The sequence below is a fragment of the Eumetopias jubatus genome, unplaced genomic scaffold, assembly GCF_037043125.1.
Source record: "Eumetopias jubatus isolate StellerSeaLion01/CBP00866 unplaced genomic scaffold, mEumJub1_p1.0 scaffold_5, whole genome shotgun sequence".
NCBI lineage: Eukaryota > Metazoa > Chordata > Mammalia > Carnivora > Otariidae > Eumetopias > Eumetopias jubatus.
In genome coordinates this window covers 22,580,456-22,595,306 of record NW_028274811.1, presented here as the reverse complement: position 1 = coordinate 22,595,306, position 14,851 = coordinate 22,580,456, and the positions used below count along the sequence as shown (strand labels likewise).

Genomic DNA, 14,851 nt, shown 5'->3' with positions numbered 1-14,851 from the left:
ACTGAAAACTCCTTCCCCAGTGGGACCCTTCCTTGTTCCTGCAGCCCAAATGAGAGGCCCGTTTTATTCCCTTTTCTTCATGGAACATACAACCTATCTGACATAACCAATATTTCTTTGTTTAGCTTATGTCATTTCTACTAGACTAGACTCTGTGAGATCAAGAATCAGATCTTGTTTTCCTCATCTGTTAAAGGAACTTGAAAACTCTTTGCTAATTATCCTGCTCTGAAATTCAGTCCCTGAATTTAGAAATTGACCCTTTTTTAGGGATAAAGGAACCAGTGATCACATCTGTGCCCAGTGGAATTCAGAAGGAAATATAGCACCGGTTTACCTTTTAACCATTAAAATTCTAGCTTATTAGATATCTCATAAATACTTTTATTAATCATTTTAGCCCGTTTGTAGAACAGACATTTTGGATTGTGAGTCTGAGATCTTAGAGAACTAGAATTGTGACCTTACAGGTAAAGTAAAACAAATCCCACTTGTCCACTGTACACTTAAATTAAGACCAATGAAAATCCGTCTGTGTGTTTTAAGGGTTCTGTTTTCGTTTCTGAACTTGATCGCTCTCTTCTCTTGGCACGCAGATCTGGACGAATGTTCAAACGGAACCCACCAATGTAGCATCAATGCTCAGTGTGTAAATACCCCGGGCTCCTACCGATGTGCCTGCTCTGAAGGGTTCACTGGAGATGGCTTTACCTGCTCAGGTGGGTGAGAGTCCTCAGATGTGCTCTGGCATGGTTTTCATGGAACACTCCATAAGCTTGCCTTCTTTAAAGAGAAGTGTAGTTAAAGGGGGCAGGAATTCCCATTCCGATTTTTATTATGAAGTAAATGAAGTAAATGACATGAGGGAAAACTATTCAGTGTCTTAGGATATAACATATGTTCCACCCAATCACTACTGGTTCATGTGCTCATCAGAATCTCAGGTTGTCACATGGTGTTGAAAGGATGAAATGAAATCACACAAGTGAAGGGTTTAGGAAGACACATCCTAAGAGTTCAATAAACATTAGCTGTGACTGAGCTGCTCTTCGTTTTGCATTCCTTGAGAATAAGACATCTCCTTATTATACTCCTATGAATGACTGCATCAGCTTGCTGGACATAAAGTATGATGCTTTTAAGATTGTGGAGATTGGTGTTTTCGGTTAAATTTCAGCACATACTTTAAACCCCCAATTAAAAGACAGACTCTAATTTTTGTCTAATTATTGACATCAAAAACACATCACTTTCAGATGCTTCTTTAAGAAAACGTGCTTATTTAATATTTAAAGCTTCATTACTTTTCAGTCTTAGTGCGCCTTTCTTTGCATTTCTCTACAACAGGGTATGAAGGAAAGGGTATGGCCTTGGTGTCAGGCGCACCTGCACTTAGATGCAGGCCCAGCCACAGAAGCCGCTCTGAGCCTCAGGTTCTTCCGCTTCTGACCCGCACAGGGCTGGTGAACTAAACAAAAACATGCACGACAGGCAGCTAGCCCTCTACCTGGCGCATATTAGGCCCTCCATAAACACTGCTTTCTGCACTACCCCCTTTCTCAATTTGATAGGATTATATAAATTGTCTGGTCTGTGAATCCTGCTCATTTGCATAATTAAGAAGTATTTTAATACAGTCATAGTGACATGAAAAATTCTCGTAGAGTAGCTCTGATTTGCTTAAACATACTTTGAACTAGTGACAAAACAAGTTGTTCATTGACTTGAAAACATAATCTTAGAATAGACACCCTTTTAAGATTAATTTCAGTGTTCTTGGTCATCTGTCGGTGATGTTAGTATAACACTGATGCATCAAGTTAGTATGAAAGAACTAAGATCCGAGAGACACCTGCCCTCTTCCTGTTAATCGGGTGATAATGGAATGTCAGGGTTTAGGCTAAACAGCTCTGTTAGCCAGTTGTACACGCTTGTTTAGGGGAATGCAACTGAGTATTGTTTCATGTTCATGAGCACCAGCTCAAGCCGGTGATGTGGACTCAGTTCTAGAGCAAGGAGAAGCCATGTCGCTATGCGGGGAACTTAACAGAGATGTCATTTGCTTCTCCCACAGATGTGGATGAGTGCGCAGAAAACATCAACCTCTGCGAAAACGGGCAGTGCCTCAACGTCCCAGGTGCCTATCGCTGCGAGTGCGAGATGGGCTTCACTCCAGCCTCCGACAGCAGGTCCTGCCAAGGTGGGTCCCTGTGACTCCAGCTCATTGCCAAGCTGGATCAGCTCCAGCACATGCAACCACAAAAAGGGCTGGAACGGGCTCCACCTGGAAGCAGAATACACAGCACATGCTGTACATATAAAAGTCATTCATTTAAGCATGGATTATTCTGCCGAATGAATAATGATGAAGGCGGCTTTCATCTCTTATGAAGTTTTCCTGGCCAAGAGCCAACAGTTGGAAGTTTGGCTCATTCCTTTTTTTTTTTTTCTTTTTAACCATTTCTTTTTTTTTTTTTATTACTAAATGAATGACATGTGGAAAAACTATTCAGCTTTTTAAACATAGGAGATGCTATCTCCCCCAATCACTGCTACGTAATGTGTTTGTGAAAACCTCAGGAGCTTGTGTTGGGCATTTACCTTCAGGTTTCAGTCTGCCATCTGTCTGTCTATCTGTCTGGGACTGGAAATCCTCCCCGGGAACTCATCAAGGCCTGCACCTTTTGCCTAAGAGCAGTGTGTCCTTCCCTTAACTGGTGACATCATCCCTCTCTCCTAGAAATGGGACTTGTGACTAGTGCGACAGCTCTCCAAGAAAAAGAATGGGGATTTCCTCTCAGAGACTCAGTTTGCTTTATATATCGTTTGGGCCATCACTGTGTGCATTTGGAGTCCATGCAAATACAGACGAAGAAAGGAAAAAGATTAAAAACAATTAAGGAACCAGCAGGCTTTAACAAAACTAGTGATTCATAGAAAACCTTTAAAAGGGTAACTCAGGCTAAGTGCTGGGCAAAGATTATAAAATGAAACCAGATTACTGGCTCTCCCTACACTAGCATCTAATCAAATGAACAGAAATGGCAAATACTCAGCATACGCACACACACACGCACAGTTCACCAGTGGCGACCAGACAAAAACAAATCAGACCATCTAGAATGGCTCAGAAAAGAGCCTCTCTCCATCTTACTACCTGAAGTGGTACTGAAGGAAGAAGGTGTGCTTAAAAGGTCATGGAAGTTTCAATACATACCCACCAATTTTTAGAGAATCAGACCAAGAGAATGAATAGTAAACCCTGGGGAAGATGATATTGGAAACTGAAAGCATTCATGCTTCGACAATGATCTGTTAGATTGAGCAGAATCTAATGCATCTCATACAAGGCCACTGTAGAGTGAGCTTCATTTTCTTCCCCCTGGTCCTGGTTTCGTGTAAGCACCAAAGCTAATTAGTAGAAAGTGTGAGTCAGTGTGGTTTTGGGTTTACATGATTTATTACTCACTTCGACTTGACAAGAGTTGGTAGGAAAAGGAACAAGTCAGCAGTAGCCAGGTACTTTGGCCAGCATAAAATTTCAAAAAATTAGTTCTTCGTGCCTAATTATTTCCCCTTCCTAACCCTACTCCTTTATCTGCAGTCTTGGCCCTTACAGAACTTCTCCCCAGACCTTTCCTGAGGTGATGCTAGGTAGTTTGTGTTCACTGTATGTGCTTCATGTGTTGGTTTTTCAGTGTATCATTGCCAGAAAGGGAAACGTCTCCTGCCAGGACAAGGGAGAGAGGCACACAAGTAATTCATCCTCAGTGAGACCCTGCCCCACTTAGACAAATGCCAAATTTTGAGATCCCAAAATGTAATTCCATGGTTCTGCCTCTTTCTCCTTGATGTTGTCTTATCTCTCCCCACAGGTTCTGTCTCACTTAGACAGCTTCTCCTGTATTCGCTAATTTAATTTCTTGAGACCCTCCCATCTGATAATATATGACCCTCTGAACTGACTGACTGATCAACATTTTCCACTCAGCCTCTACTTCTCACCCAAATTCTCAGAGTTTCTTTAGAGCCCCAAAACTTGCTGCATTTGGCCGTTTCCCAACATTCTCCACCAAAATGGGAGAATACAAAACCTGGAGGAAGCTCCTCAGGGACAGGCTAGGACTCCATCATCAGTGGAGTAAACATGGATACAGACCATTTGGTGTCATGTGTGAAGAAAGAAGCGAGGCCAGGTGCATCAGCAGATGAGCACACAGCTTCCCATTTTCATCCTCACTCCTTCCCACCTTAGGCTAACAGAATAGCAGCTTTAATGAAATCCATATCCCAGTTTGTCTTCCAAATAACGCCCAGATAAGGAGGGGGGTATGTCCAGATACTCTGTCTAAACTGTTCCAGAATATATAAAAACTCATAAAGGGGCTGACCAAATAGCATGTACATAAGTTGAAAGTAAGCAATGGCAAGCTTGCAGGCGCCGTGTGGAACCAACGGTGAAAGAATACACAAAAAGGAGAGAACCAACGCAGAGTAGAAGAAAATCACCCAAGGAATGAAAGCAGATTTCCCACAGGTCCTTTGTGCCATAGAGGACTTTAATGTGAGCATAAATATGAGTGAACAAGTTCAAAGAGATTATAAAAACAAGAAAAGACAAAAGGCAAATGGGGAAATTGCAGAGCTATGGGAAACAAACACAGCAAAATTAGAGACCTATTCAATAGAAACAGCAGAGAATAGGAAAGACAGAGGTAAAAACGTTAATGGGCGGCATAGAGAATGAACAAAAAGAGGTGGGCAGAAAAGTCAGAACGAGAAAGGGGGAAGAACTTAGCACTATGAGAGAAAAGACAAAGACTGGACACGGAAGTATTATTGGTGTCTCTGAAGTAGAGAGCCCAAAATAAATGAACAGAAAAAAGTATTGAACAGCCAAACATTTCCCCAAAATGGAAGGAAGCACTGAATGTTAGAGAAAAAGATAAATCATAAGACCAGAGACTTAGCCTTTTTACTTTTGTTGACTTAAGCCGTAGAGAAGGATTCTTCAGGCTGTAGATGGAAAAGGAACGTGTGAACAAAACCAAAACATTCAAGACCAGAAGACATGAGACTGAGGCCCACAGAATCCTGAGGACACATATGAAGATGTTCTATCTCAGCAGTTAGTCAGTTGTGAAAACAATAGGCATATTCTCACATGTGAAATAATGCACAGAGAAAACACCTGTGGGCCCTCCCTTCTTGGGGAAAAAAAAATTTAGCACTGCAACACAATGATTCGAGAGAGAGATGTAGGAGTTGCAGTAAAAGCCTTACTGATTCCTTTAAGAATCAATACTAGATACTTCAGAGATTATGGTAAATGCCATAAACATTGAAAAAGTGAAAATTATAGAAATAACAAAAATGAGTTGGAAGCATATGTGAATGCTAATTTTCTTAAAATTCATGGCACAGAAGCCATTAATACTGTCTCAAAATTATATTTGAATTTTAACATAAGGGGAAAAGAGCATCAGTTTTTAGTGTTTTTCATCAATTCTTAACATTAGAAAGTATCTTAGAAACTACGGAGATAAAAACAAATTGATCTTTTGCATAGAAATTTTTTCAGCTTCACTCTGTGACTGTGGATAGAGCAGTATTTGGAATGATGTTCATCAGTGATAATTCCTTCTGGGTGGATGGATTTCTGAGTGATTTTCTGCTTTTGCCACTTTATTTGTGTATTATTTTCTTTGTTTTCTGTTTGCTATCAACACTTTTCTGTATTGTTTGAATTTCTGAGTATGCATCAATTTAAACAAAAACAAGACCGTATTCTGAAATACCTTCACTTGTGTCAGTGTAAGTGTACACATGTATTACATTATTTAAATGGAAGTTATTTCTAATAAAGTTCATTTAAAAATAAAATGCACACAAAGAGGGCTGATAATACAGTTCCATTTTCACTTCTAGATTAACACCATTCAATTATAAATTAGTTTAATGAGTCTTACTTATTCATTTGCATAAAGAGAATAACTGTGTTTATACCCTCAACACAAGAAAAGACACATTGATACATCAGTTGATCTTTTAAACAAAGTTTGGACCACAGTTGAAATCTAATATAGTTGAAACTCATTATCTCTTAACTATGATGAATGACCAGCAGACCTTTTAAACTTCATACCTAACGGTCTCTCGATAGCACGGTAGCGTGCCTGGTCTTGTCTGGCCTAAAATGCCATGCCTCCCCTGCCTTCTCAGAGTTTGAGGTCATTGTGTACAGAAATGTCCATCTTTTTCCTGCGAGTAAAAGTATAGATTATTTCTACAGCTGGACACACACATAGATGCCTTCATTTTCATATGCATGAGGAGGGGGTAACTTCCCCCTTACTGACTGAATTAAAGCTTCACGGAAGAGTTTCATAAACTGAATTTATGACTTCAATTCAATGGAGACATTTTAATTTGTAAGAACGTAGAGCAATGGTTGATCTTATTACATGCTATTAGAAAAAATTATTTCCCTATTTAAAACTAAGTTTATGATAACAGATTATTAGATTGCAGAATAAGAAAAAGTTTTTTAAAAAGTTAAATAATTTTAATGATATCTTTAATATTTAAAATATGTTCTATACTTTGTATATTATGGATGTTTATAAAACATGTTTTGTACTAAGTTATTAGAATCTTGGAATTTGTTTTTATGTTTAATTTTTTACAGTCTCATCCCATTGAAATGTTCATACTTGGTTTTTTATTTTTATGCCTTAGGCAAATTCTTTCTTTTTTTTAAAGTATAGGATAACCCAAGACAGTTAGTTAAAATGCTCAGTAAAACAAAATATTTCTTTTAGACCTTTGTTCCATAAATGACCATTAGTTGTTTGCCATTTATGTGGTCTACCTAGTCAAAGACAAAGAGATTTTTTTACTACGTAAAAACATCTGGGGAGACAAAAATTTATTAATGTGATATAAATTAAATCAAAATGTCTTTGTACAGAAGAGATGATTATTTTTTTTTAATCCTCAGATATTGACGAATGCTCCTTCCAAAATATTTGTGTGTTTGGAACATGTAATAATTTGCCTGGAATGTTTCATTGTATCTGTGATGATGGTTATGAATTGGACAGAACCGGAGGGAACTGCACAGGTATGGCCAGTAATGGGTTTGATTGGGTTCTTAATAGTTGAGGTGAATATTTTGTGCCAAATATAAAAATTCCTCAAATTTCTGCTCAGCCCTCTGCTTAGCCTGCTTTATACCTATGTTACGTAATTTTTTGGGAAAAAAAATTACATTCTGACACATTTATTTTTAACTATGAAATTGATATATTTTTATATAAGTAACTTAAATATCTAACATGAAACTAGGAAACTGTTTCTTTGTATAAATGTATGTATGTGCATGTGTATGTACATAAGTATATACATCATTGTAGTTAAGCAGATGGTAACATTTTTTCTTCTTCAGAATCCCAACATCTAATTATTATTTATTAAAGATATTAAATGATAACTATCCTGGATACCATGTGGTTGATCTGTGGAACCTGTTGTAGGTCTATACAAGGATTTGATCTCTATTTCACTATGCTGAGGCCTTGCCAAAGATCTTTAATAACTTGCAAAGATTACACCAAATTCTTAGAAACAGCCGTGTGCAGAGAGAAAGTAAAGATGTTAATATGGGCATTTTAAATGCTTTTCATAGATATTGATGAGTGTGCGGATCCCATAAACTGTGTGAATGGCCTATGTGTCAACACTCCTGGTCGCTACGAGTGTAACTGCCCCCCGGATTTCCAGCTGAACCCCACGGGTGTGGGTTGTGTTGGTAAGTGAAACAAATAGAACTATATAGAGTTAAATATCCACACTTTCATGGTGGTGCACTGGGGTGAGTGTTTGCTGTGATTAATTTGAAAACACAATAGTCCTTTCCCTTAACAAACCCCAGGTTACCAATATATATAGATGGTTACTCTTGTCACTTTTATCTTCCAAGACAAAGGAATCAGAGAAGGAGCAATCGCTTAGATCGCAAAGTGGCTCTCAACCCTAGCTACACAGTAAAATCCCATTTGGAACTGTAAAAATCTGCTGGTACCTGCTTCACACCCAGAAATTGAGTCACTGGTGCCTCCGTATTGCTTAAAAACTTTATTGAAGCAAAGGCTACAGACAGGCAGCTAATAGAAGGGAGTACTGCAAAAGTGAACAAACATAATGAGCCCAAAGTCTTTCGTAATAAGAGTAAATCAAAACAACTATATAACTATCACTTTATACCTAACAGACTGACAAAACTTCAGCAACCTGGATGATGTAAAGTGTTGGTAGGAACATGGACCTCAAGGGGCCCTCTGTTCTCCTGGTAGAAGTGAAGATCAGGGTAGCCTTGCAGAGAATATTCTTGGACAACAGTACCCAGATTAACTGTCAGCATATCATCAACTTAGGTTTTGAGTTTCTTTGTAGAGCAGTTCTGTTGGGGTGGATTGATATTTCATGGTCTTATTTTTTCCTTAGATGTCTTCCAAAGGACGGAGATTCATTCTATCTCACAAATACCATAGTGGCCCATTAGACCCTCCTCTAAGTCTAAGATGCGATATGAGATGTTGGTGATCTTATTTTCCCTTTGCCATTTTATTATTTTAGGTTTTATTTCTTTTTTTTAAGATTTTATTTATTTATTTGACAGAGAGACACAGCGAGAGAGGGAACATAAGCAGGGGGAGTGGGAGAGGGAGAAGCAGGCTTCCTGCTGAGCAGGGAGCCCGATGCGGGGCTCGATCCCAGGACCCTGGGATCATGACCTGAGCTGAAGGCAGACACTTAACTACTGAGCCACCCAGGCACCCCTATTTTAGGTTTTATTTCATCATTACTCATCAGTTAGGTCCAGTGATGCTAAAAACAAAGATGAAAATAATAAAGTGGAAAATCATGCCATCACCCAGAAGGTTTGACGTAATAGTGAAAAAAATGTCACCATTTCATAATCTTCAGTTTTCTTACTGTGTTGTGTTGCTCAGGGGGTGGCATCATCTTCCAAGAAGGTATGAAAGAACACTGGAGACACTATATTTGGAATCTTCTTTAAGCATGTATTGAACACAGCTGAGAGTTCACAGGTTTTCACTTTCTGGCCATATGGCAAAGAGAAGAAAATAGGGTGTGAAAAACATTTCCCAGTTGTCAGATGGATCGGGAGATGAATGCAACATAGACTCCAGTCTAGATTCCAATGATGGTGAAATCGATCATAGACGCCAAATGCCGGGCTGCTGCTAGTCTTCAGAGACCAACATCCTAGAAGAGATTTTTCAAATTCAAAAGTCAAAGAGTGAGTGAATAGTAGACTTCTGTAGACAGAGGAAATATGGTCTTCTCGTCTCTTAGTAGGAAGAACCTCAGCCTGTGGTATTTGGCAAGCACCTGAGTCATCCCTCCCAGGTCTCTTTATTCTTTTATACCCTAAATTTAATTGATTTGGTTCATAAGTGGGCTAATGATGAAGGTGCAGGTATTTAGACAAAGATTTTAAAAGGAAATATGGGATGTAGAAAAATCACTGGGCTGGTTATCCTAGCTGGTGTTGATAAATCTAAAAACGAAAAAATTTTTTTTATTTGTGGAGCAAAGAAAACAGCTGTCCTCTCATCATCAAAATGAGGAGCTGTCACAGTTTTCAAAAATGTCTTCAGATGTTGTGTTTTAATGATGCAAGAAAAAGAACCTAAGAAGTAATGATAAGTTAGAAGCCATTAGAGGTGTGTATGAAATGTGTAATCAGTTTTTGCAAAATGAATGTTTCAGGTTCACGCATGGCAGCCGGTAGGCGGGTAATTGTGTTCATAGGACCATCTCAGGCATGTATCTCTCCAAGACCAAGAAAATTTGGTCCAAAAATCAAGAAAATCTGGAATAAAAATTTGAATTAGAGATGATTAAATTGTTATTAGAATTTCTAGTAAAGTTGTTTCACTGTGCCTTTTTTCCTGTAAATTATTTTCAAAGTTATTATAAAAAATTGGAAAGTTCCATTGGATGCAGATGGTAAATGACAGTAACTATATTTCCTGATACTGAGGCCTAAGAATATGGAAACTCTGTGAACCAGCAGTTTCTCCCCTGTCTCTAGACGGCAAAAAAAGGAACTGACAGGCCCATGCACGGACATGGGTAAAGACATTAACTGCCACAGTACTTGTGGTAGCAGGGACTTAGAAACCATTTCTGGAGAGTAGATAGATTTAAAATGACAGTTGGGCACCCTATAGAGTTGACAGATTGCATATAACAAAAATGGAATGAGATCTATGACAAAATACCCTTTATGTAAATTTAAAATGTGCTCATGGAAGCAAAAATACTCATTTTGTAAGAACACAGACAAAAAAAGATATTATTAAACACATTCAGATGGTTGGGTAGAGGATGAGCATAAGAGAGAGAGTGGGGCAGGGGGTGGGAGGAAGCATGAATGAATGCAAACTTAGTAAGAACAGAACCAAGACTTAGCTCATCTCTCGGCACCTGAGATTCAGCAACAAAAAATAAAATGAAAAAAAAAATAATTAAAAGTTGTCCAAGTGATTCTCATGTGCAGCCAGGTATGAAAACTACATTGTAGGCCATACTAAGGACTTGAGATATTACTCTGACTGAGAAGGTGAGCTGTTGGAAATACTTCTGAAGGGTTGTTCTAGGTATGGTGGGGAAAGTTGGCTGTTGTCAGGTCAAGGACTGAAGTGAAGAGCTGAGTTAGGAAACGGTTGCAGTGGTGCAGGAGAGAGGTGGCTGTGGCTTGGTTCACATTGTGGTGATGGAGGCAGTGGTGAGGTGTCACTTTCCAGATACGGAAGTGACCAACTTGATTACTGGATTGAATACGGGATGACAGTAAGGAGTCAAAGACTGACCCCAAGGTTTAGGACCTGAGCAACTGAAAAAAATGGAGCTGTGTTTATTGAAAATGCCGAAGACCCAAGAGAGGAGTGGAGTAGGTTTTTTATGTGGAGGAAGGAGGTACCAAGAGTTTGATTTTAGATGTGTTAACTTTAAAGTAACTATTGGATATCTAAGGGGAGAAATCAAACAGGCAACTGGCAGAACAGTGTAGGTTCCTGGGGAGAGATGAGAGACGGAACTGTACATTTGAGAGTTCTCAGCAAAAACACAGTATTTTAAAGTCATGGAACTGATGAGCTAGATGATAATTATGGATAGAGACAAGGGAAAGACTGAAATTCTTTGATGTCTTAAGTATCTTCTCTAAAGTTGTTACTGACTGCCTTTGCCCAAACTGCTCAAAGGTCTCTGTGCAAATGGAAATGAAACCAGATAATGGGGAGGAGAAGCAGGAGATGGGGTTATCGATATTTCTTTGATAGGATGCACAGCTTTAAGTTGACTTCTCTGGGATTTTATTTCCATGATTGATAAACTCATGATACAGATTGATTATAACAAAAATTCCCTCCATTCCTATTAGTGAAGGCCCAAAAGTTCCCCAAATGAGCAGTTTCTCATAATCTTGTTTAGTCTGTGGTCTGTGTGGATTTCTAAACAGAGGAAAGTCCATCTTTAATAATTCCTCCAACACAATCTTGAGACGGCTTAAAGGAAGAGATTGTTTTGTGCTGGAGATGAAGATGAACGTTTCACACTGGTGTGTGGAGTCTGAATTTCATCATTCACGTGGCCACTCTCTGAAAAGCAATTCTTCTGAGGCACGGGCAGTTTTAAGCTCCTGTATTGCTCTGCAGACAACCGAGTGGGCAACTGCTACCTGAAGTTCGGGCCTCGAGGAGACGGAAGTCTGTCTTGCAACACTGAGATCGGGGTGGGCGTCAGCCGCTCCTCCTGCTGCTGCTCACTGGGGAAGGCCTGGGGGAACCCCTGCGAGACATGCCCCCCTGTCAACAGCAGTGAGTATGGCGTCGGGGAACAGAGTGGCAGCTGAAGACCAGTTGCCGTTTCTTCCTGTACTGGGGGTGGGGGCAGTGGCGAGGGGGAAGAGCGTGACCTTGGACTGCTTTCAGTGATGATGCTGGAACTGGCCAAGACTGTTTGACATGAAAGGAATTAGAAATGCTCTCTTCTGATTGTTTTCCATGATATGATTAAAAAACAAACAAACAAAACACACACACACACCACAATTGCTAACCCCAGTCCAGTGTGAATGGTGATGTTGTCAGTCCTCCTTGGGATCACAGATAAAGACCACTCCTGGTTCTTCTCCGGGATTGTTGTAGTTCGGGTTCATAGATGGGTTGTTCTCCTCAAGTCAGTCATATTTTGTCTGCAGCTGAAACGTGTGTTCTGATACAGACACAGATGAAACTTTGGAATGGTTGAGTCTGTTTTTATTTACTAGCCAAAAAAGTTGTGATCTACATTGTCTGCTTTTGAAGCGTTTTTCTTTAATCAAAAACAAATGGTTTTGGTTATTCTGTTGTGTGTGTAATTTGTGAAGCAGTGATGTTTTACTTCCAGTAAAACATAATATACATTTAAATGTATTTGAAAGGGCGCTAAAGAATGCAGTTCACTCCTCTTAGATTGTGTTTTAGTCTGGCAACTGCAAAATGCTTCTTCCTTGTCTCAGCCCCTTGAACACTGGTGTCAAATCTCTTCTCTCCCATTGTTTTGTAGCTGAGTATTATACCCTGTGTCCCGGAGGTGAGGGCTTCAGACCCAACCCCATCACAATCATCTTAGAAGGTGAGCGTACCTCTAATTGTCACCCAGATTTAAACAAGAGAAAGAGAAAAGCTGGTAGGAAAGTTAGTGTGGAGCAATCTAAACAAGATTATTTTGCAAAATGACAGTGGGACACCCAGTTACCAGGGTGCTGAATAACCACTTGTAACTCGGAAAGATAGGACCCATGACAGTGATCGGAAGTCTGATTGCTCTGCAGAGAAACTCTGTACCATCATCCCCAGCCTGCGTTAATCACTCTTCTCGGATTTTAGCAAGTTTGCATGACAAAGCAAAAAAAAAAAAAAAAAATCCATGGTCAGAAGAAACCCAAGGCATAGAAGTCTGTGGGTCGTACAAGCGTCACACATTGGAGGGCTGTAACAGTAACCCTGGTCTTTGATGGTGGTACTTGCTGTGAGTGAGCTGTCTCTCCTTCCGCAGATATCGATGAATGCCAGGAGTTACCAGGTCTCTGCCAGGGCGGAAACTGCATCAACACTTTCGGAAGCTTCCAGTGCGAGTGCCCACAGGGCTATTACCTCAGCGAGGAAACCCGCATCTGTGAAGGCGAGCTTCATGGACACCTTCAAGTCATTAGCTCTCTTTAGAACACAGTTACCGTCAGGCCTGGAGAAGATTCTTTCAAAGGATCTGTTAGCCTGGTTCATAGCTTTCACCTTGTCCTATCCATGCTGCTCAGCTGTACAGTGATAGATAAATTAATTACAGCATACCTGCTATAATTTACTATAACTTTTCCCTGAGTACATGGGTTGATTATAAATGGGGAAAGCTGGATTAGTGTGAAAACATCAGTATCAAATAAGTTATTAGTTCAAATATGGATAAGAGTTCTATTTTACCTACAGAAAATAGGTAAACTGGAATGCAACTATTAAGTTACTGTTTTCCAGTAATTTTTAAATGTCAGGAGGCATATTATGAAGACGTTCAAAGATGACGCTGTTGCCTTTCTTGCTTCCATCCCCTCATTTCTCCCTGTCTCCCACTAGACGGGGAGCTTCTTGATGCAAGGCCTACATCTTAGTCATCTTTCTAGGTGCAAGTTCTAACTTATACAGAAGAGTCTTGGTGTTTATTTATGGAATCAATGAACAAGTGTTTCTAAAAATGAACATTAAACATGTTAATATTATTTCCATTATAACCTTTCCTTTGGAACACATTAGATAAATGTTTCTAGAAGAAATACAGCTTAATAAGGAGAATAAGCAGCAGCTGTGCTCCTAGAATCCCCGAATGGCCGCTGATTTGAAGGGAGCTATCCAGAGAAAGGCTTTCCTCAGAATCAGACCTGTAACTGCAGGGAGCAAACTGATGGTTCCCAGAGGGGAAGTAGCAGGATGGGGGAAGGGGCAAGGGAAGTACAGGCTTCCCGTTACAGAATGAAGAGGCCGCGGAATAAAAGGCACAGCCTAAGGAATACAATCACTGATACGGTAACAGTGATGGAACGGGGCAGACGGTAGCTACACTTATGGTGAGCACAGCATAAGGTATCAACTTGTCCGGTCACTAAGTTGTGCAGCCAAAGCTAATGTGACCATCTATGTCAACTCTTCTCAAATTGTCGAAGAAGATAAAGGCTTTCCTAACTGCCTTCCGTTTAAAGTCGGCATTAAACTTTAAATGACAGGACAGCAAGCGTTAAAGCGCTTCCATCTGAAGAGTGTGAAATTTCAACTAAAAAAATACGGTGCCTTTCATATTGTTTTTGCCACTTCAGAAAAAAATTTCTTTTGGTCACCTGTATTTTTGAATATTGGCTTTTTTTTTTCTTTTAAAGAAAGACACGCTTTCTGTCACGTAAATGCATCTTTTGAGGTCTTTTCTGTAGAACTGCTTTAAATTCTAATTTTTTTTAAAATATGGATTTGGGGAATCAGCCATATGTTTTGTTTAGTAGCTTAAATCATATAAATTCATGGAACAATAGCTTTATGACTCAATGTGTACCCTTGCCTGTTGTAGATATCGATGAGTGTTTCGCGCACCCTGGAGTGTGCGGGCCTGGGACGTGCTACAACACACTGGGTAATTACACCTGCATCTGCCCGCCCGAGTACATGCAGGTCAACGGAGGCCACAACTGCATGGGTGCGTGAGGCATGGGACACGGATGAGGTCACGCGCTTGG

General features: G+C 39.8%; 1 protein-coding gene across 1 annotated transcript in view; it reads left to right on the top strand.

Moving 5' to 3' along the window:
- FBN2 (fibrillin 2) overlaps positions 1-14,851 on the top strand; it is a 254,470-nt gene that overhangs the window by 193,697 nt on the left and 45,922 nt on the right. Inside the window, exons 33-40 of the mRNA XM_028103619.2 lie at positions 597-719; positions 2,075-2,200; positions 7,001-7,123; positions 7,688-7,810; positions 11,751-11,912; positions 12,643-12,711; positions 13,135-13,260; positions 14,686-14,811. Of these exons, the coding sequence (XP_027959420.1) occupies positions 597-719; positions 2,075-2,200; positions 7,001-7,123; positions 7,688-7,810; positions 11,751-11,912; positions 12,643-12,711; positions 13,135-13,260; positions 14,686-14,811 (978 nt within the window). The remainder of the gene's footprint in view (positions 1-596; positions 720-2,074; positions 2,201-7,000; positions 7,124-7,687; positions 7,811-11,750; positions 11,913-12,642; positions 12,712-13,134; positions 13,261-14,685; positions 14,812-14,851) is intronic.